The sequence below is a fragment of the Rhea americana genome, unplaced genomic scaffold, assembly GCF_003343005.1.
Source record: "Rhea americana isolate MKP2758 unplaced genomic scaffold, rheAme1 scaffold_45, whole genome shotgun sequence".
Classification (NCBI taxonomy): Eukaryota; Metazoa; Chordata; class Aves; order Rheiformes; family Rheidae; genus Rhea; species Rhea americana.
In genome coordinates this window covers 1,905,322-1,928,776 of record NW_028186590.1, presented here as the reverse complement: position 1 = coordinate 1,928,776, position 23,455 = coordinate 1,905,322, and the positions used below count along the sequence as shown (strand labels likewise).

The window sequence follows — 23,455 nt, the reverse complement described above, 5'->3', positions numbered from 1 at the left end:
CGGGGAAGCGGCGGGGAAGGAGCCGCTCCCGGGAGCGCCCCCTCCCTCCCCGCCCGCTCGGCGAGGCGATGCTCGGGGAGGGGGAGGAGGAGGAGGAGGAGGAGGAAGGGCGGCCGCTCGCGGAGTAGGCGAAGCGCAGCGAGGCACCTGCCACGCGGGCTGCCGGGGGGCACCGCGGCTCCCCGTGCGCGGAGGAGGAGGCGGAGAAGGAGGCGCGGCGCTGCGCGGCCGCCTCGCAGCCCCGTCGCCGCGCGGGCCGAGCCGGGCCGGGGGAGAGCGGCGCAGGGCAGCCCCCGCCGCCCCCCGCCGAGCGTCCATGGGGCGGCGGTGAGCGGCGCGGCGCGCAGGCAGCATGAAGTCCCTGCTCTTCAGCCGCTTCCTGCTGCTGCTGCCCTGGGTGCTCATCGTCATCATCGTGCTGGACATCGACAGCAGCCGGGCGCCGCTGCCCGCGCTGGCTCCCCGCGGCGGCGGCCGGCCCGCGGCGGCGCGGGCGCCCCCCCAGCGGCGGCCCGAGGCGGCGGCGCTGCCCACCATCTATGCCATCACGCCCACGTACAGCCGCCCGGTGCAGAAAGCCGAGCTCACCCGCCTGGCCAACACCTTCCGCCAGGTGGCGCGGCTCCACTGGATCCTCGTGGAGGACGCGGCGGCGCGCAGCGAGCTGGTGAGCCGCTTCGTGGCGGGCGCCGGCCTGCCCTGCACGCACCTCCACGTCCCCACGCCGCGCAGGTACAAGCGGCCCGGGCTGCCCCGCGCCACCGAGCAGCGCAACGCCGGCCTGGCCTGGCTGCGCCAGCGCCACCAGCACCTGCCGCCGCCCCAGCCCGGGGTGCTCTTCTTCGCCGACGACGACAACACCTACAGTCTGGAGCTCTTCCAGGAGGTGCGTGCCCTCCCCTCCGCCCGCCCGCCTCGCCTCCCCTCGCCTCCCCTCAGCTTCCCGCCTCGCCTCGGCCGTTAGCCGCTGCCCGCCCGCGCGCCCGCCGGCCGTTAGCCGTTGGCCGCCCGCTGCCTGCCCGCGCGCCCGCCGGCCGTTAGCCGTTGGCCGCCCGCCGCCGGGCTGTGCCCCATCCCCACTTCCCGCTGCCCCTCACCTAAACTCGGGCGCGGGCGAGTCCAAGCTCCTCCTCCTCCTTCCCGGTCGCAGCACCTTGCGGCGCCCCGTGCCTCGCCCAGGCTGCCTGCGGTTCGTGCATGCGGCCACCGCTGTCCTGAATTTAAACTTCGTGGCTTTCTCTCTCTTCCCCCTCCTAGCTCCCCAACTTCATAGTGCTGCTTTCTCGTTTTCCTGCTGAGCGAGGCGGGTTTGGGATTTATATAACGGATCCGATGTTTGTGTTAAAGCTGGGAGGAAAGGCACACTGTCTGATACATGTATTTTTTTTCTGAAGGTTGTGCCTCCTTCCTTGTAGGGCAAACTCGCATCAGGAGTCACAGTCCTGTGGGTTTTTTACTTGCCACAAGTGAATTAATCCAGAAACTGCTCCTTCACGAGGAGTTGGTCAGCCTTTTTGACGCCTTTCGTTTTTAAAAGCAGCAGTTTTATATACAATGGCTAAACATTCCCTCAGGAATCTGTYGGGAAGGGACATGTTTTGTCTTTATTTCAGCCCCTTGGTCAAGTGCTTGCTCCTTTCTGGTGGAAACTGGCAAATGCTTGGGAGTGAGGTTATCCAGCTTTCTTTCTGATTTCCCACTAGCAGGAAAGAGCRATGTTTAATAAGTGGACATAAAAGAGCAGAAGAAAGATCATGTACATCCGTAACCTTGGCAGAAAAGCGAGGAAGGGGAGTGGTAGAGTAGATGAGCAGGCAGGTAGGAACTGTACAGTAGTTTAGACAAATGGAGATCGGTGTCTTTTATTGGTGAGAAGTACATTATTTAGTAGTGTGCACCGATGTTCTGTATTTTGCAAATACTGTGTTTCCTCAAATGCTTTACAATTGGTAGGTTAAAATGAACATGATATACAGAAATGGGAAGTCCCTAGAGCAAGTTGTTTTAGGAATGCATATGTTGATTTGTTTTTTAGATTTATAGTGCATCAATTTCTGTTTTCAGTATTTTGACAGGTACACGGTTCCCATTCAGCAGGGATGTCCTAGTTTCTTTCCAGGTTTGGCATTCAGCRTGGAAGCTGCTAATTTGAAGACCTTTGCCTGAAGGCTAAACCTTTGTTATAATTGATTTTCTTAAAATCTCYTGGCTGTGCTTAGCTTGTTGTAATGCAGAATAATTGCATATACCGATCTTTGATATGATGGGAGTGTCTGTCCGTTTTCAGGGATATAAAGCTAATATGGCTCATTCCTAGGGAGTCTRTGAGTTGATACAGAAAATACACCTCACTACAATGAGTAATATGGGACTAAAGATATTTGAAGACAAATCTCTGCATTTTTGGAGTATAAATGTTTAGGACAAACTAAAAGAATAGTATTGACAGGCACACCACTTGAGTGACTCACAGCTATTGAAAGGGCAGAGTCAGTTTTAATCTTTTAGTATTTCACATACTTTGCTTCTAATTGCAGTAGATGATAAAATAAAATGATAAAAAAGGATGCAAACTACCTTTCTAAAGAGCTAGGCTGTAAATTTAGGAAAACAGGTGATAAATCTGACTGAAGGGTTAACCTTGAAAATTGCAGGCACAACAGGCAATCTGTGTTTATCTTTGCTGAGAAGAATGCTAACCTTATATATAGCTAAGCAGTCCTAAGACTTTTCTTTTACCAGGGTTCAACTGCTAGGAGAGAAGTTTTTAATTTGAATTCTATGTTCACAGGCAGACAAGTTAGCATGGTTGAGTTCTTATTGTGAAACATAATAATTGAAAAGCTCTATTACTGGGAGGAGAAAGATTTTTACTTCTCTTATCTATATATTGCTATAGGAATATATAGATATATAGAGAGAACGGTTACATCTCTGTAACTGTTGTCTGGTATTATCAACGCGCTCTTTGTAAGACAGGTCTCTGGAACACTAGCAACATGGTGGATTCCTGCCTGTATCTTGACCTGGCAAAATTAAAAGTAGCTAGTCTCTTTGCAGATATTGCCAACTTGATGCATCTTTATGATGAATGGGAGAGTACATTTGGAGAGAGACAGTAGTTTCAGTCAAAGCATTGCTTGGAATTTTATTGTTTTTTTTTTTAAAAAAATACAGTGTTTTCTTGGATTCTGACTCTGAAGCTCTGAAGAAAATCCCCATCTCTCCTTTGGGAATTGATTGATTGATGAGGGTAAACTGTGCTTTTCTTCAAGCATGAAGAGAACAACTTCAGAACACATCACATGAAGTCTAGTAGTAATTCCTTTCATGAAAGTGGCTGTAGTGATAGCTGAGAGGGAATCTTTTTTTCAGCATGCTATTTCTTACCACCCCTACCAGGCACAATTCTCCAGAGCTGCAGTTGCCTATTGGTGATCCCAACAGAGAGCTGATTAACCATAGCTGCCCAATCGGAAGAGTAGTATAGATAAAGAGCAGGGAGACAGCAGTTCCTGAATTCTGATCCTACTGCTATCGTTTACTGGCTGGGTGACCTTGAACAAGTTACAGTCAGAGGCAAGCCTAGAGGCATGCAGATTCCAAATCGCTCAAAGCTGTGTGCATTCGATTCTGGCCCACAGCAATTATGGATGCCTGCTGGCTCTTCAAATAGTAGGCCTCTGTTCTTGGTAACAGTTTCCTTTAGACTTAATGTTGTTGACAACAGTGAGGACTTTTTGGCGGTAGAGTGGGAAATAATGTTTTTGTGGTTGGTTAGAACAATAAAACCAGCAAAATAGAAGTGTTGGCGTTAGGTGTTCAGATTGCTCATTCATGCAACATTATCAAAGAGCAGGTGTGCCAGGGAACTTCACATAAGTAAAGGATCATGTTTAAGGCAGCTCCTTTGCGGTGGGTTTCCCTAGTGCCTTTACAGAAGACAACTTTAAGAAAGCAAGAACAACAATGGCTTTACTCTGAATGGAGGTATATAAGCCATAAGGATGCACTCAAAAAGGAACTTACTTTGATGTAAGATGCGATAGGATGCTTTTGAGCGCTTTCGATTAAGAAATTTTAATTTCTGTCCAAAGTACTTAAAATGTGCTTATTCCTATCGTATCATTATCAGATGTACTTGGTATGTAGTGAGCTGGTCCCATGAGAGCGGGCAAAAATTAAGTGCTCCATGGAAATTAGGAGCCCCTTACCCCCAAATTACAGTGGTATTTTTTTCTGGAAAATACCACTATTTGTGATAAACTTGGAACCCCATGGCACTGTTTATAATTGTTGTTTTCCATTACATGTGAGACAGATGACATGTGTATAGCTTAGTTTTTGACTGGCAAAAATATGTCTTCAAAGTAAAACTGAAGAGGGTGAGAAAGTTTACCTCTAGTTTCTAGAATATGGTGGAGTGTGTAATTTATCTTTCTACTGCCTCAATATATTTGGGATAGGCTTATCTGAGCATTTTGTTAAGTTAGGCTAACCTTTTCTTCCCTGAAAAGGCTTCAGTGAGAGGAGCAATTGGTTAGTTGGTTCCTCAATTGTAAAATACTTTGGAGCGCTAAATGGAGTCACAGTAATGATGATGAAGTATTTCCAGGAGGGGAGGTGTGGTCTTTAAATTATTCATAACTCTTTCCACTTGAGAGTAAGTCAGTAAAAGTATGGTTCTTCACTTGAGTACTTTAATACTGGTGGTTCTGCTGTACTATGTTTGATCATTTATTCTTTCTATTTTCTATTCCAGAAACTAGAAACTGATTTTCCCCCGCTACTTAAATATCATCTGTCCACCTGGAGATCCATCTCTCCATCAGAAACAACAGTCCTTGTTCTGAAAATGTCTTTAGCGTTTGAACATCAGGCTGTGCTCATAATTAAGCTAGTGAGAGGACTGCAGTCCCAAATATGTTACTTGAAATGCTTTATAGATATTTCTACATGAATCGTCGTAGCTTCTTTGTATATTTTACTTGTCGGCTGTTCCTTTTGGAACAGTGACACTGTGTCATGGTTTCTGTTGTGTTTGTGCTTCATCTTAGTCTTGAGTGCAAGTTATTGTAATATTGTGACTGATGCCCAGCAACTACCAATTTTATATTTTCAAACTTCCAGAAAGAAGTCTTAGATAAGGCTGGTATGCCATCTTCATAGCGAGCTTTTAAAAGTCAGATCAGTCTAAGCGCTGGAAACTGAAGGTACACATAGTTGAAGTTCCCCTTCCATTAGCACTTCACATCTTTCATGTAGGTCTCAGATACTTTCTTTGCCTTTTCTGTATTTTGAGTAGTTGACCAAAGGCCACCACTTTCTCATGTGTGGAAATCCAGTCTACTGTTGGTTACACTGAGACTCTGCTGGAACTTCTGGGGATGAGCTGCTTAAGGAGTACAGAGGAATACTGATCTTTACATATATAAGAAGATGAACTTGATATATAAGAAGATGAACTTGATATATAAGAAGATGAACTTGATATATTTGGAGCGTGTTAATTTTTTAGAGTTTCCTGCCTTCCTGCACCCTTTCGTTGCAGTTTGCTCAGATACCTGAAGTGAGATGCAAGTGGAATTGAAGTGCTTAAATCTTAAAACTGTGATCCATGATCTCCCTCAGTGCTAACACTAGCCCTTTGGGCACTGGTGTCTAAGATTTTGTATCAAGATTTGCTAAGTGCCTGAAGAATGCGAGCATAGTATATACCACTGTCTTATCTGAGTGTGAGTTGAGCATTCATAGAGTGGGTTTCCTTAGAGGAACCCACTCGATAGAGCCTTTTGAATACAGACTTACAACAYTGAGTTCAAAATAAATCTCAGCATTAGTTATCATTTCTAAGGAAAAAAAATCTCAGTTGTGGTGCATGCCCTTTATGTAAGAGCTTAATAGTTAGCCCAGTTATCCACTAAGTTGGAGACCAGAATTCAAACTTCCATTGGTGACTCTTGCAGAAGAATGCCCTATCATGCTATGGTTGAATCTGGAAAGATTCAAGAAGAGAGAAAGTTAATGTCCTCCATTCCCTCTCTTGAAATTGAGACAGTCTGCAGAGGAAATCTGAGATTCTTGGAGCCAYAGAGAAGGTAAGAAGAAATATGAACCTGGTCAGTAAAGAGGACACTTGGCTGAGTTGCTCTTCCCAGGAGTCGTTTGAACAAAAAATCCCTTATACTTTGAAAATATGCTAAAACTTAAGTAGTGGCCTGAATTGCCCAGATCATCCTCTAGTCAGGGAGCTGGTGGAAGTTATTGCCAAGCCGCTCTCCATCATCTTTGAAAGGTCCTGGAGAACTGGAGAGGTGCCTGAGGACTGGAAGAAAGCCAATGTCACTCCAGTCTTCAAGAAGGGCAAGAAGGAGGACCCAGGCAACTAGAGGCCAGTCAGCCTCACCTCCATCCCTGGAAAGGAGAGGGAACAGCTCATTCTGGATGTCATCTCCAGACATATGAAGGAAAAGAAGGTGATCAGGAGCAGCCAGCATGGATACACCAAGAGGAAATCCTGCTTAACCAATCTGGTAGCCTTCTGTGATGGAATGACTGGCTGGGTAGATGAAGGCAGAGCAGTGGACGTTGTGTACCTTGACTTCAGCAAGGCTTTTGGCACTGTCTCCCATGGCATCCTCCTAGAGAAGCTCAGGAAGTGTGGGTTAGAGGAGTGGACAGTGAGGTGGATTGAGAACTGGCTGAAAGGCAGAGCTCAGAGGGTYRTCATCAGTGGTGCAGAGTCTAGTTAGAGGCCTGTGGCTAGTGGTGTCCCCCAGGACTCAGTCCTGGGTCCCATCCTGTTCAATGTTTTCATCAGTGACCTGGATGAGGGGACAGAGTGCCTCCTCAGCAAGTTTGCTGATGATCCCAAGGTGGGAGGAGTGGCTGATACACCCGAGGGCTGTGCTGCCATTCCGAGAGACGTGGACAGGCTGGAGAGYTRGGCGGAGAGGAACCTCATGAGGTTCGACAAGGGCAAGTGCAGAGTCCGACACCTAGGGAGAAATAACCCTAGGCACCAGGATAAGCTGGGGGCCAACCTTCTGGAGAGCAGCTCTGCCAAGAAGGACCTGGGAGTGCTGGTGGAAGACAAGTTGACCACGAGCCAGCAATGTGCCCTTGTGGCCAAGAAGGCCAATGGTCTCCTGGGGTGCATTGGGAAGAGTKTTGCCAGCAGGTCGAGGGAGGTGATCTTACCCCTCTCCTCAGCCCTGGGGAGGCCTCATCTCGAGTCCTGTGTCCAGTTCTGGGTTCCCCAGTACAGGATAAACCTGGAGCTACTGGAGAGAGTCCAGCGTAGGGCTACAAAGATGATCAGAGAGCTGGAGCAGATGAGGAATGGCTGCGAGAGCTGGGCCTGTTTAGCCTGGGGAAGAGAAGCCTGAGGGGGGATCTTCTCAATGTGTACAAGTMCCTGAAGGGAGGGTGTCAAGGGGACGGGCACAAACTCTTTTCAGTTGACTCATGTCACAGGACAAGAGGCAATGGGCAGAAATTGAAGCACAGGAAGTTCYRCCTGACCGTGAGGGGAGATTTCTTCCCTGTGAGAGTGACGGAGCACTGGCACAGGTTGCCCGGAGAGGTTGTGGAGTCTCCTTCTCTGGAGATCTTCAAGGCCTGCCTGGATGCAACCCTGTCTGACATGGTCTGGGTGACCCTGCTGAGCAGGGAGGTTGGACCAGATGATCTCCAGAGGTCCCTTCCAACCTTACTGATTCTATGATTCTATGATTCTAATCAGCCAGACTTGAACAAAGATTCATGAAGAAGAGAGAAAAGATATTAAAGATCATGTCTTTGCTAGATGATTTGACCTAAAGCTGTCCAATTCTATGATACTGTGGAGCAAAGGAGAAGTGATCCAGGCTGAAAACATTTTCATAACCCTTGCCCATCACTCTCCGAAAAAGTATGCATGCAGGTAGCTCATATTCTAATTGCTGTTAATAGAGTAGCTTGGAAAAATCCTTGTTAGTAAAAATGTAAGTTATTTGCAAGCATTGCATGTCACATATGGCCACCAACGATATCTGTCAGCTGTATACAGACTTCCTTACTCGACAGAGAGCTTTCYGTGTCCACATATCGCTGTTTTATAGTTGTTCTTTCACTCCAGACAGGACCTAAATACAGCAAGGTGTTTCCTTTCAGAAGCACTTCTCATTGTGTCTAAAAGCCCATTTATGCTGTGAACGTTTTGCAGGGAACTTGTGAACTCACCTAACCTTTATGAAATGTCTGTCAGGTGCATATATAACACACAGAGCAAGCGTTATGTATTATCAAATGTATTGATTTTATCATGAGATAACAGGCTTTCAGTACATGTAAATATGCACACGTTTCAGAGTATCGTGTGTTCTTTGTTAATGGTTTGAATTAATTTATTGTTTGTATGTGGGAGATAGCGCTTTTAAATTGCTATATTATTCATAAAGTCAACACTAACACCAAAAATATCCCAGCTCATTTGCTGTCTAGGGACCTGTGACCTGATAGAATGATCAGAGAAAATGGCTGCAAGTTTTTCCACTGATTTGAATGCTCCTAGATTAAACCTTAATTGAGAAGTGGTATTAATACATGATTTGTCAAAAAAACCTCAGTAAAATATTTTGAATGTGAAAATTAAAGCTTTCATGAGAAATTCACACTGTTCATTATTTTGTTCTCTATTAGTAGAAAAAAGGTTTTAAATTTTGTTTTTAAAGTTSGAGGTTTTTTTTCCTTGCAGGGAGATTTTTCATGTTAGATAGGGGTTTCATAGGTATGAGCAGTTGGCAATTGAGATTAGACTTCAGGTTTTCCATGACCATCTTTAAAATATTTTGAGAGCAACTCAAAAAATACACCAGAGAGTTGAATATTTATTACGTATTCCAACCTTAACTAGTGAAAGGTTAGTGCTCCTTTGATAGCTTAATATAGGGTTTTAATCTTAAGACAGTTATTTAAAAAACAACTTCTTCGTATTTTTAATGGCTATACTTATAAAGATTTTTAAAGTAATATAAGTGAATCTGTTCATGTTTCAAAAACATGGAGCTCTTTTATTGTCTCTTGTTGGAGTTGATTGGAAAATCACTGTTGCTAGTCTTAAAAATAACAATCAGTGGCCTAGACAGAACTAAGTATTAACTAGCTGTCATTAGTTATTTTCCTCATTATAAGAAAGATCCAAATATGAGTTAGCAGTGCATTAAATACCTTTCTAGTTTATAAATGATTTAAGAGTACATGACAGATCTTAAATGCATCCTGACATTCCCCTTGCACACATACATGTAATAGCTGTGCTAAAAAGGTTGGATTAGAAAAGACTGATAGAAAAACAATGAAATAGCTTTAAAATGAAACAGGAAGAAAAAGGAGATTTGAAGCAGATAAATCAGAATGAGGAACTCTGGATTACAAAGTACCAAGCACTGTCTGTTTGTATACTTAAGGCAGCAGTTGTCTTATTTCCACCTATGAAACTAATACCATTGCTATGGTATTAAGAATGGTCAACAGCTCTTCAGAGATGCATTGCATGATGCAGGAACACAATCTAGTAGAATAATAAAGTAGGATAAGAARAAGAATAAGTAGGCTAGTCAAAAAGAAGCATGAATAATGAAAGTTCTGGAAGTCTTCTCATTCCAGCAAAATTGGTTCCTCACTGATTTAGTTAAATTTAGTACAGGTTCCTCTTGTAGGGAAGCTGAGTTGAAATTTGTGCTCAAGGATGTCAATATTATTTAGAAGCATTAATCATTGTATCCAATTAATAAAATGTTGCTGGAGAGATTAATCTATACTCTCTATTTAGCGTGGATGGGATAAGAGTCAGCAGAGGAGGTTAAGATAGGTATTCAGAAAAAGCTTTCTAATAATAAGGACATCGGATCAGATAACCTGTGAGGGTTGTGGAGCTTTTATTTTTTCTTGTCTTTAAGAATAGATTAGATGAACATCTGTCAGGAATATTTTAAATGCCATCAATCAGTCTTGGTGGCAATGGGGTGTCGCAGACTAGATGAGTGACTGACAAATTTCCTTGATTTGTAGACACTTTCTACAAGTTTTTGTGTGGAGATGTGTGGGCCCTTTACACTCAGGTTTACTGACAATAAGCTTGCTTTTTGCGGTTGTTACCCCAAGGCCTGACAGTCCCTGAACCACAAAACCACTGGCACAGATTTTTTATTGACTCAGTAACTCCTTCGAAGTAATGGGAAGTAGGGATAGAAGCTCCATTTAGTGCCTAAGAATATGGGCATTGCGTTGTTGCAGCTGAGCTGTCCTGACTTGTAGTGCAGTCACGTAAGTTTTATGGAAGCAGAATTCAGCTTTAAATGACCTGTAAGTCATGCTGGGTGCCTGTTTGAGAACTGATAGAAAAGCTGGTTGTAGTCACGCTTGAACTTTTTTCTCTCTCATGGAGTTGCAATGAAGAAGCTCTAGATTGTATCTTGATAGTAAAGTATTGGAGTTTTGTGTAAAAATCTGCTTGAGTCTTTCTGTGGTGGAAGGGCAAGCCTGGATGATAATCTGTAGATTGACCAGTACAGATTGCAAATCACACAAGGGTTGAAGTGATAGAGAATGGAAGAAGGAAAAAAAGCTTACTGCATGTGGCAGCCAAATTCGCTGAGAACTTTGAATCCTGGATAGAAGTACATCCAGATCAGGCTGCAAAAACACTAGGATGACTGTTCCAGCATGGAAGCCTTTTCACTGTAGCAAGTATAACTATATTTTTAAATTTGTATTTATAATATTTATATTTATTTATATTATTAGCATGGCATCTTCCATGTCCATCAGTCCCATATATCCCATGTCTTATTAAGCAGCTTCTCTTGACTGACTAATGAGATGCTATTTTTAGCAGTGCTTTTATGACTCTCTTTTATTGCTCTGCTTCATTTTCTGCATTTTTACTGGTTAGTTTTTCAGTGAGCCTTGTATTACTACTGTATTTACTGCTGCATACTTATCACCTCATTTGGATTTCTCCTGTCATTCCTTAGGCTTCTGTCCTTTCATTTCCTTGCCCATTCTTGCCCAGTTTTGTCTTCCCCATTTCTTTTTGGCTTATTTTAGTGTGCCCCGCCCCGGCCTTCCCCTTCCCCCCCCCCATCTTCCCTCAGCCAATACATCACTCTCCTCTGGTGTCCTGACCCCTTTTCAGATGATCGCAAAATAAATAGGGAAAGAAGTGAAGATTTGTCCAAGTCAGGCAGGATGAATCACGTCGGTATACTATCTCTGCTCATTAGCTATYGTCGGTCTAAAGAGTTAGCATAGACTAGTTGTCTAGCTTGCAAGAATTAAGTGAGATGAATTRAATTCATGTAAACTACTGGAACTTAATATGTTGAATAGTAAGATAATGTGCTACTGTACATTAAAATGACAGGTGGAAGAGTAACTTAGGAACAGCTTAGGAAACTGTTGTAATTAATAGGAATTTGGAAGTCGTTTAACCCACAGCAACAAAGCTATTTAGAATTAATAAGTTTTTGAGTTGCCTTTTTATGGCCCAGTGATTGGTAGCATCAAATTCCAGATAAAAACTGACCCTTGAATCCCAATACAGTCTTTTTTCCATCCTACATGAATACAGCCATAACCTGTACAGCACAACCTATATGTTAAATGCAGTAAGGTTGTTCTCAGAAGGTTAAAAGAAATATCCCTACTTTCATCTATCTTGCATATCCTGTGGCTATAAGGCATTTTAGAATTAGCGTAAATACAGGTGTAGATATGCTCCTTTACTTTGCTGTATTTTTGGTACCTGCTTATTGCATTCTCCAAAAATATAATGATGTGAGAGAATAAAGAAAAAAAGTGTCATAAAGACAAAACAAAGAGCTCTGTAAATATTTACTTAGTTTTTGTTGATATCTGGTAGCTTTACTTACCTCACAGACACTGAGATGGGCCCAAGACTACGTTAACTAAATCATCTTGGACTATTTTATCCTGGTCTGATGAGGTCAGAGAGATACTCTTGTTTGGCAAGATTTTACTATTCATTGTGTAAAGCATAGAAAGTATGACTGCAAATCAGTCTATGCTAGTATATATGCTGTGGTACCTTTCACCTAATTCAGAAGTGTTGTGTGATCTAGCTGATGTCAAAATATAACTACTGAAATGATTATTGGGAGAAAAGCAAGGTAGGGGCTTACTATGCCTTAGCTACTTTGCTATAATTAAAAGTGTGCATTTTCTGATCTTGTGGCTATTTTATGTTTACCATGGGGAAGTGCATGGGGTACAGGCAGTTGGTCTTGAGTAAATAGTATGCTATAAATCCATATAATAATAATTTGTTCATATAGCTATACTCTCCGGAAGATTCTTTTTGGAGGAGGAGGAGGAGATGCATGCCTCTCCTGTGTGTATATACACATATGTGGATTTTAAATATTTATTTTAAGCTTTCACTATATTAAGTTCTCTTAAAAAATCTGCTCTTGTTTTTAGGTGTGGAGTGTAGACCAGAGCTTTCTGGTAGATCTCCTAGGAATCTAGACAATGAGTATGATAAATCTTTAACTTTGACAGAGAGGGAAGAGTTTAATATTAAATCAAGGTTTTCTTTTGTTTGAACATCTATAGGTATGGGAGTGCTGTTAGGAAAAACAAGCAAAATTTTACATGTTTGTAAAGTGAGTATTTGGAAGGGATAAGCTTTCCCTAAGGAATAGGCCTCAACTACACTAGAAAACAAACTTAAAAATAATCAAATTAAAGCCATGTTATGCTGAAATAGTTCAGCTTAATACATGCTTAAACAGGATTATATTTAAGCACTGTACCTGTACTTAAGTTGCACAGATGAGGTTGCAGCATTCATGAGCTCAGTTCTGGGCTTATCTTCTTTGTTCTCGTGTCAGAATGTCAGTGACGTTCCAGTGGGGAGCCATGCCTCAGGGTTCTTGTCATGTTACCATCAGTATGTCCTGTTTACCAGAGAAAGTAATTTTCTCACCAGCAAACTTGAATTCATTGAATCCTAATTGTGCACTCTTTTTGCTAGAAAGTAGTTTTCTAATAGCTATAGATTCCTCTAGATTAGATGAGGACTAAAAAACTTCCACACTGACACTGAACTAACAGCAGCGTGCTGGCCAGCCTTTTTTTTTTTTTTTTTTTTTTTTTTTTTTTTTTTTACAAAAAAGTTTTTATTTTTATTAAAAAAAATATAAATTAAAAAAAATAAAAAAAAAAAAAAAAAAAAAAAGAAAAAAAGACACACACTTTTTTTTTTTTTTTTTTTTTTTTCTTATTTCCAGAAACATTTATATTATACCTAGAAAAGATTAAAGTTAAAAAGGTTGATGAAGAAGATGAAAAATTAAAAAAAAGAAGAAAAGAGAAAAATAGTCAAAACAGTCCTTTTTTTATGAACCTTTAATAGGTCTAGGCCTCATCTTTTGCATAACGCATCTGGTATGTTCCAGGAAGGGAAGAGTTGCATGTCACAATTTCTTGTACTCAGTGTATTTGTTACCAGTCTCAAACTAATTGTACATTTCTTCATGAAATGCGTATTTCTTAATCTTTATCATCATGCTTTTTTCATGGAGCATCTACAATATATAGATAAACTATAGAAATAAACCTATTGAAACAGTGCTATATTCTTACAGAGAAGAAAGATCTATACACCTATAAATACTCAAATAAAAAAAAAGGAAATAAATACTATTTTTCATAGCTTTAAAAAATGTTATTATAAAAGATAACAGGATATTTTCAGTAGAATTGAAGTGTCTACTGGTTAGAGCGCTGGAGATTTCACAGAAAGCAAGTGGGTATGCTCAGCTTTCAAATGCTTATTTTGTCAGGCTAAAACCTGCGAGACAGAATTGCTTTTCAACACCTAGTATTGATGACTAATGCCTAGGTTTTCCATTGACACTTAAAAAACAAACAAACATAATCAACCCAGCTTACTAGAAAACTGATGTAAAATCACGCTCTACGTGCCTCTTGCAGATGCGTACAACCCGCAAAGTGTCAGTGTGGCCCGTGGGACTTGTGGGAGGACGTCGGTACGAGCGCCCTATTGTGGAAAATGGTAAAGTTGTTGGCTGGTACACTGGCTGGAGAGCTGACAGGCCATTTGCTATTGACATGGCAGGTAAGTGCAAGTTGCAAGATGTATGTTTCTCCTAATATCTGTCTTTTACACCTTTTATGAGCAGAACAGAAACATGATTCAGTGTAAACAGCTTATAAAGCTTTTAAAATGCAGCCATTGCATATATCCCTTTTAGCATTAAATGTCTTTGAAGCTTGCACACTTTATCTAATTAAGTTGCTTCTTGGTGATAGCCAAACATACTTTCACTCGTTTTAATTTTATGTGGCAACTTATTTTTTATGTTGTATAAATTGTTTGTCTAAAACAAGTTAATAGTAGATTAATTCATCTAATTAATTTTTTTAAGAAGTCCCCATCTTTCATTGTCACCAATCTACACTAGACAGTCTAAATGAAGTCCCTTCTTAGACTTCATGTTGTAAAATGCTACTTATGAAATAATACATTTTTGATTGGTTATTTGGAATGACAATGATAACTATAGATGGATATAGTTTGAAACAGCGAGCTTAAGAGAAAAAAAAGTCACTAACTACTATAGCCTAGTAGATGAAGGCAGAAAAGTTTCTAAACTGATCTAATCAATCTTATTCTGTGAAGTTAGCATACCACATAGCTCTGTCTTACTGTCAATCCATGCTTAGACAATCATTTGAATTTATTCACAGCTACGAACTGAATCACAAGCGTACAGAATTCTGATATTTGATGTGGCATCAGCTTATTTCCCAGAATGTTATTTGTGCTTAAGCATATTCTGTATTGGGAAGAGGAAGGAGAAGGAAAAGGAGGGATATGAGGACAATAAAGAGAAAATAGCCAGCTATATTCCTTCTTCTTGAAACCCTTATATTTTAGGAGTGGGGAAAGTAGAATGCTTTTTCATTTCATCAAAATGTTTTTTATGGATTGTAATGTTTGATGAAAACTACGTAGTGTTAATTGGTTAAAAATTATAATAGGAGAACTAACAGTAGCGTCTTAGAAATATTAACAGCTGAACTTTTCTGCACTATAGAAAGATTTCAAGTCAATGGTATCACCTGGCATGAAAATATTTGAGAGTCTCTGTAGTGACATTCCTTAGGAGGCGATCTCTGTCTCAATCCTTAAATGGTTGTGCCTATTGAAGGGCTGCTGCTGCATACTTCAAGAACAGTCTCTGCCTGTATGTTTTCAAATGCACACTGATACTATGTTGTGGAAGTGGTTATTCATGGATATTATAAGGATGATAATATAGTCCATAATTCATTAGCAACAGGCAAAAAGCAGAAGAAATAGCAGCTGTTTCCTGTGTTGTTTTTTCTTTGGCAAACAGGCCATATGAGTTTGTTCTTTAAGTTCCAGTTCAGTTTTAACTGTGGATGGTTTCTAGAATTTGGCACAGAATTTCTTACCATTTTGGGGGGAAGGGAGAAATTAGGTATTTCAAGCAAAAAGTGATACTGATTCTGAGGAGGAAAAGGATGGGAAAGAAGAGTGGAAGCAGATTGTTAACAAGGAGGAGAGTATTTGAAGGCTAGAGAACAAGGAGGTGTGAGAGAAGAGAATAGGAGGCAAAGAGAAAAGGCACAGGTACTCAGAGGCTAGAAAAACGTGCACTCAGGAGAGAGGGGCTCCCCATACCGTAACTAGAAAACAAAAGCCTAAAATAGAGAAGGGGGCGGGGAAAGAACTCAAAAGTGAGTCATGTTTTTTAGCCACGCTGCCAATATGGGAGAAAGCAACAATGGTACTAAAGCAAGGAAGGGAAAAGGACAGAGCTACTCTTTGTACTTAGCTCCTGAGAATCAATTTAATTCATTTTCTGATAGTTGTGGTACAATATACACCTCTCTTTTCATAGTTAAATAAGGTTGTCTTGCTAAAGAGGCTGCTAAGGCCTCTTAGTTTTAATACTGGCTACAGAAAATAGGACCCAGCATCTGCCATATGTTCTGTTGCCTCTTATCTCTTCTCATCCTCTATAGCCCCTTTAGTTGCATAAAACTCAGAGCTTAAGTGAAGAGACAGAGCAGTGTGACCTCACAGATAAAATGATTTTCCCACTTCTAGGGTAAATCTGCCTTTGTTTTCAATATAATGCTAAAAGGTATTTATTGTTAGCTGAAACCAACCTGTCCTAATTACTTTGGAAACACCTATTGCCTAATACTGTTGAAGGGATTTTTTTTTATTTCTTGATGAAAATACCATTTAGCTATGTTTTGCAATAAATATGTTGGTACTATTAATACTGCTTTTAGTAAACTACAATAAATAAATGTTTTATTGAACAGAGCTAAGCAAAATCTTAAACCCAGTATATAAAAATTATAGAAGATGGACTCATGTATACTGCAAAATCAGATTCATTAGAAAGAAAACCATCCTTCAGATACAGACAAACATTTCCCAGAGGGTGGAAGGGGAAACAAGTTGTCTTTCAAAAATTACAGTCCTAAGACTTTTAAAGTATTACCAGAATCTTAGTTAAAAATGAACTGAGGAAAAACAGTTAAAAAAATGAATTGAAGTAATATCAACAATAAGAACATAGGAAGTATACTCTGATCTCATCTTAATCTAAAAAAAATATACCACAAGCCAGACTTCCTTTAAGTTGCTTTGATTACTGTTTCATAGAATCAGTAAGGTTGGAAGGGACCTCTGGAGATCATCTGGTCCAACCTCCCTGCTCAGCAGGGTCACCCAGACCATGTTAGACAGGGTTGCATCCAGGCGGGCCTTGAAGATCTCCAGAGAAGGAGACTCCACAACCTCTCCGGGCAACCTGTGCCAGTGCTCCGTCACTCTCACAGGGAAGAAATCTCCCCTCACGGTCAGGCAGAACTTCCTGTGCTTCAATTTCTGCCCATTGCCTCTTGTCCTGTGACATGAGTCAACTGAAAAGAGTTTGTGCCCGTCCCCTTGACACCCTCCCTTCAGGTACTTGTACACATTGAGAAGATCCCCCCCTCAGTCTTCTCTTCCCCAGGCTGAAGAGGCCCAGCTCTCGCAGCCGTTCCTCATAGGGCAGATACTCCAGCCCTCTGATCATCTTCGTAGCCCTACGCTGGACTCTCTCCAGTAGCTCCAGGTTTATCCTGTACTGGGGAACCCAGAACTGGACACAGGACTCGAGATGAGGCCTCYCCAGGGCTGAGKAGAGGGGYARGATCACCTCCCTCGACCTGCTGGCAACACTCTTCCCAATGCACCCCAGGAGACCATTGGCCTTCTTGGCCACAAGGGCACATTGCTGGCTCATGGTCAACTTGTCATCCACCAGCACTCCCAGGTCCTTCTCTGCAGAGCTGCTCTCCAGCAGGTCKGCCCCTAGCTTGTCCTGGTGCCTAGGGTTATTTTTTCCCTAGGTGCAGGACCCTGCACTTGGCCTTGTCGAACCTCATGAGGTTCCTCTCCACCCAACTCTCCAACCTGTCCAGGTTGGATTTCTGCCTGATTGATTAGAATTTTATTCTGTGATTGCTGTGAAGCATTTGTATTCCTTGGTGTTTCTAGCTGTCTAGCTGGAGCACTTTTTCTAGTAGGTTGGCATGCATATTCTGTAACAGGCCCCATCTTGGTCCCTCGGTCAGGTGAGCACCACAGTAGAAAGGGAGTGAAGCTAGAATTTCTAGCAGTTTGGCTTGATGTAAACAACAGAACACCACTCCTTATTTCACTTGTTCATCTACTGTCAAAAGGTTTTCAACAGTGAAAGAAAATGTACTAGTTAGAGTGTTAACATGGATGATACTTGTAAAACTTACCATACTGAAGAAATAAATGATATATTGAATGGCAGTATGGGAAAGAATAATTATTTACACTGCCAAAAATAATCCATTCGTTTAGACTGGCTAAAAAATAGTAACTTTAAGGAACAAGTGTTTATATTTTGGAGGGCAGAAATACATTGTTTCTGTATACCTCCATATAATATTTGAAGAGTTAGCTTGCCTGAGTGTGTCCTAATGTCAAGCTGCACAAATACTTGAATTGTCTACAAGGCATGAAGTATAATTTTATCCATGGACATATTCTGGACCAGGAAAGCCTGATGCAAGTGTGAATGAGCTCCATTCTGTCACTACACTTTTGATATCTAAAAGAATACAAGCCATGATGAGATATGTTTTGGCTGTTATACAAATTAAATAACTGCAGTGGAGCTTTTCAAAAATATATTTAAACTGTATTTTCAGATTACCAGTAGCCATGTGCGCTTTTGAAACAAGTGCATTGTGTTGTTTATTGTAGACTTGATTTAAAATACAGACTATTCTATAGAATGGATGCTGTTATTGATGTACTTCTGGCTTGTTCCCAGTGCGAGAGTTTTTAGCCCATCTATGAGAAGATGTTGGATCATGATTCTTCTAATCCCAAGATTGCTCAAGGAAGACAGATGGGTGCTTTAGAGTATATATGTTAGCATTCCAGAAGCTGCTTCAGCTTTAGAGATTGATCTACATGTCTGTTTACCATGGGAATCACCAGGCCAGCAGATTTTGGACTTTTGGTCCAGACTTCATCTGCTGTGTGCTTCTTCTGGGGCCTGAGCAACCAACTTTTTTGAATTTTGCCATAATATCGGATCTTCAGTATGTTATGTTTGTTATCGTTCTGCTAAGAAAAAAGCTAGACTATTAATGACCAGTGGCCACTACGAAGCATGACATCTTTTGTCATGCTTTTGCTTGAAAAAGCACAGCTGAAAGTCAGGAGTACAAACATCAGGAGAGAAAAAAAAATACCTTAAGTCAGCTGCTACGGCAGTCATAGCTCCCCTGCATAAAAATGCAGCAACCAGTGCCCCCGAAAGGTTGACAAATGTTTTTAAATGTTTTAGAGCTCAAGGTAGAGAGCCTATTTCATAGTAATTTAACTGTCAGCAGATCTCTTTTCTAAACTCCAAAATCCTGTTCTCAACCTCTACCTTAGTGCAACCAAAATAGCCTATCACAAGGAGCAGGTATTTGAAGGAAGCAAACCCCAAGCTCTGGGATGTTAAACAAGTTAAAGGTAGCACGTTAAACTGTGTTGAAACCAGCATATCTGTACCAACATCAACACTGAGCATTGCATTTACACTCAGGAAATGATAAATGTTCTCATTTGGTTTCTATTATGCCTTCAGCTATTATCCTATCTATCTGAACCATTCAGGAGGGAAATGCATTAATCACAGCAATTGTCTATCTTTGAAGATAAACAATTTCCTAACTGAATGAAGAAAAAAGTGCTACTTTTTAAACAGAAGGCACCGATCTAACACAAATCACTGTGTGAATTAACAGAAATAGCTTCTAGAAGGAAACGGATCTAATCCTTGCCATATCTGCCAAATATCTTGTCCTCCAACAGATAGATTGATTCTTATCCAAGTGGCTCTTCAGCCCATTAGATTTACAGCCTTGGCATTAAACACAAACAGCCCTTCACATGCTGGCTATGAAATTGTCTTGTGGTGTTTCAGGTGATTTGAAGTTCAATATGACCTTGCAGGAATAATTACCAAGGTAAAGACCCACAGCACTCTTCACTTATGCTACTTTGGAGTCAGTAATTCCTTGTAATCTCTGGTCAAGGATAGCATTCAAAATATCAATGGCTTTTCATCTATTACTAAGGGATCACTAGCTACCAAGGGAAATAAATAGTGCTCGTGTAGTCAAAACCTGAGCCATCTCCTCTTTTTGATGGCAAAATGATCCTTCTGTGATACAATCAGTAGAAAGCTGTTACTAGAAAATGGTTTTTTACTCAAGTCCATTAGACACCTATCCATGTAAATCTAAGATGTCATAAATGTCAGATCAAAGCAGTTGTAAAGTAGAACTGAAGAAGRGGAGCCAGGAGTTTGTTTATTTCATCTTTCAAGTTGCTGCTTACTGGATTCTCTTAAGAGATACAAAGACTCTATCATCATTGATCCAGGAAACAAACATCAGGCCACAGGCCAAGCAGCGCACAGTAGTCTATGACCTCACCATATACAGCACTTGGTTTAATAATAATTTGATTTTATTTTTCAGTCCAGGTGCCTGAAAACACAGGAGTTTTTTGATAGTATTCCAGAACAGTGGTTTGTAATGGTACCAATGGTGCATGTTAACTGGAGGGGGCATGGCACATCTAAAGGTCTGTTTTTGGAGAAATCCATCCCCAGCACTAAATCTAAGTTTCTCAACAGAGCAGCTATTTTTGCAAGAAGAGAGCCTAGAAGAAATTAAGATGTGTAGTGTGGGCTACTGTGGACCAGGGAGCCAAGCTGTTTGGAATGTACAAAGATACACAGTAGAACATTTTAGATTCTCTTCTGCCTGGGTCTGGGTTCCTTCTCTACTCTAAAAACCAGGAAACTACAGCAGAGGAGGAAAATAGTTTCTTCACATGTTTTCCATGAAAATAATGCTAAGATTAAATCGAAGTACATCTAGTTTTGGTGTTTACTTCATTTTCTTCTTCAAGTATCACCAGCTTAAATCTTAAAAATGAACTCTTGACTCTTTCAAGAAACAGTAACTCACACAACTGATCAGGGCTCCAATCATGCTTTTCTTTCCCAAAGCATCAACCACATTAAAGCCCTGTTGCACCCAAAACCTGAAATGCACTGTGTTCTAGTTTAGAAAAATATAACTGTAAATACTGAACTGCACCAGGACAGTTGTTTTGTTCACTGGTGCTAAGTCTACAGTCATCTTTCAAGGTTGCAGAAAGCTGGCTGTATGCACTGGAGCCAGCCAGCCTTGCTGAGGGAGTTTAAACTYGCCACCTCAGCTCTTCACAGATGATTATCCATGGCTGCTAATAGCACAGAATGGGAACCCACCTTACACTCCCATGCAGCAAGGCCACAAAACATGTGAAGCAATAAACCTTTGTGGCCTGCTGAAGACAAATGCCTGCCCAGGAAGAGGAGGAGTCCAAACTGCTGCTGTTCTCCCTGTTACCACTCATCTAAACTCAGCAGCAATACCAGAGAAAGGCTTGATCTGAGCACAGCTATTAGCAGATTAGGGAGCCGGAGCTGAAGGCTTAACCATGCAGCCCAAGGGGAGTCTACAGCTGAAGTCTCCTATCTCCTGGAAGGCTTTTATTCACTAGAGTGCTCTGCAAAGGGTGGATAAACCCCTTTTCTCATCTCAATACACCTAGTTCTTCTTTGGCTTAGGCARGGTACCATGTGGACACAGAATTAAATATGTTTCCTGTAGCTATGTCCCTCAGTGAATTGGTATCTATCTCAGTTTCCATCCAAACCCTATTCTTTCATCAGCAGTATCTTGTTTTTCTTAAAAAAAAACAAACAAACAAACAAACAAAAAAAAAAAAACGCTTTCTGGAGTCTTACTATGTTCTGCTACAGGTGAAAGCATGATAATTTTAAGACAGAGGTGGTTTCAACGTGCTTTCTTTACAGGTGATATGTTACGTAGTTTGTTATATTTTCCTTTTTGAAAGGTTCCCACAAAAGCCTGCAGATACTTTCAAGGAAAATACTGTAGCAAGACTATTCTAGTATAAAAGGGGGAACTCATTTATATGCCACTAGAGGACATTACATTCCTTTTTTATGAGAAAATATTAATACTAGCTTTAAACTAACATAGTAATTTTAAATTAAATAGATAACAATACTGTGTTACTACTTCTGTGATAAAATGGCAACTGGAATCATTCAGAACTGACCAAAGGATTTCATTGGTAGACTCGGCTATTAGGGAATTAGACATGGTTTTTCTTTACTGGTAAATTTGTATAGTTTATAGTAACAAGTATAAATGCTACTGAGCCTTACGGAATGACAACTGGAAAGTTATATAAATAGTGGCATGATAGTTGCTTCGGTGAAAGTGAATTTGTACCAACTAGTGATTTGTTTGTTACCTCCCTGTGATAGACCTGAAGTACAGTACTAGGGGATGCACAGCAAATAACGTCAAGTGCACTGAAGCAGTCCTTTGAGTAGTTCTGCACAATCCACAGATAAGCTACAGACTGTCTTGCAGACTACATTTTGTTAATTATTTTCATTAGTCTACAAGAACTATACACAAAAGATTAATTTGACTTGCATTTCAGCAATGTTAATGTTAAAACTGTCTAAAGGCTAACTGACCACAGTAGTTATGATTAAGTAAATGTTATTTTATTCCATTTTTCTTTTTTGACTCTTACCTTTATTACCTAGAAATGTTTGTACAGTATGAATTTCATACCTTTTATTTTAGCTCAAATTTAGTTTTATTTCTTAATTAGAAGTAGAAAGGAAGGATATACTCTGAGACTTTAGCAGTACCTGACTTTTCAGGCAAAACAGGAAAATGACTATATCATGTAGGAGAAGTTACAGCACAAATCCAAAAAATAAAAAAAAAAAAAATTACTGCATCTTCACAGCAAAAAGCAAAACAATGTAGTATGTGTAACCTCAGACAATATTGTCTATCATGTACAGGTTTAATTTACACATTTTTAAAAGGAACTTGGAGATTTCTAAGATTAAGTATAATTTGCATAAAAATGTAAAATCTCAAGGTTTTTCTTAATACTTTTTTTATTCAAGGATTTGCTGTGAGTCTTCAAGTGATTCTGTCACATCCAAAAGCTGTATTCAAGCGTCGTGGTTCTCAACCAGGAATGCAAGAGTCTGATTTTCTAAAACAGATAACAACAGTGGAGGAACTAGAACCAAAAGCAAACAACTGCACAAAGGTACTGATTTTCACACCTACTAAAAAGCTTTTATATTATCTTTGTAGATTACCTAGTACTGTACTAACAGACGTATTATTTTACAGGTTCTTGTATGGCACACACGAACAGAAAAAGTAAATCTAGCTAATGAGCCAAAATATCATCTGGACACAGTCAATATTGAGGTATGATCTGGAGATACAGTTATACAGGAAATAAGAGTACAATGGATATATCAGAAGATGGGAGAATTCAGCCAGTTAAAATAGTGTGCTCCTGTGTGAGAGCTTTTATTAGTTGTCTGATGGACTTCTGTGGAAACAAAAAAGTTGTCATATACCCTGATAAGCAAATCAGATGGGTGTGCTTTGTTCTAACTTGTTTGCATGCATTTCTGAACTTGGTCTTAAGACACTTAAGACCAGACACTYACTTACCTTTATTTTAAGACTGTTTCCACATAGTAAAAACAATCAAGAGACAAACATGACTGCAACAGAATATTTTCAATATCATCATTTATGTATATAGTTTTTGTATTTATCCAACCTAATGATGTAATTATAAACTGATTTTAAATCACAAACTGTTGACCACCAAAATATTTATGTAAATGGATCCTCCAAATTGAGTATGTTTTCCTTCATTAAA

General features: G+C 40.6%; 1 protein-coding gene across 1 annotated transcript; it reads left to right on the top strand.

Annotated features, from left to right (window-relative positions):
* Positions 1-352: 352 nt before the first annotated feature.
* On the top strand, positions 353-23,142 carry B3GAT2 (beta-1,3-glucuronyltransferase 2). Its single transcript, XM_085316039.1, has 4 exons — positions 353-886; positions 14,002-14,146; positions 22,674-22,822; positions 22,909-23,142. Exons 1-4 carry the CDS (start codon positions 353-355, stop codon positions 22,993-22,995), a joined length of 915 nt encoding a protein of 304 aa, XP_085172165.1. The 3' UTR covers positions 22,996-23,142.
* Positions 23,143-23,455: the final 313 nt, after the last annotated feature.

Excerpts from the sequence above, each read along its gene's own strand:
- B3GAT2 (XM_085316039.1), top strand. The coding sequence starts at position 353 with ATGAAGTCCCTGCTCTTCAGCCGCTTCCTGCTGCTGCTGCCCTGGGTG. Across the intron at positions 887-14,001 it reads GTCTGGAGCTCTTCCAGGAG|ATGCGTACAACCCGCAAAGT; the intron begins GTGCGTGCCCTC and ends TGCCTCTTGCAG. Across the intron at positions 22,823-22,908 it reads AAGCAAACAACTGCACAAAG|GTTCTTGTATGGCACACACG; the intron begins GTACTGATTTTC and ends ATTATTTTACAG.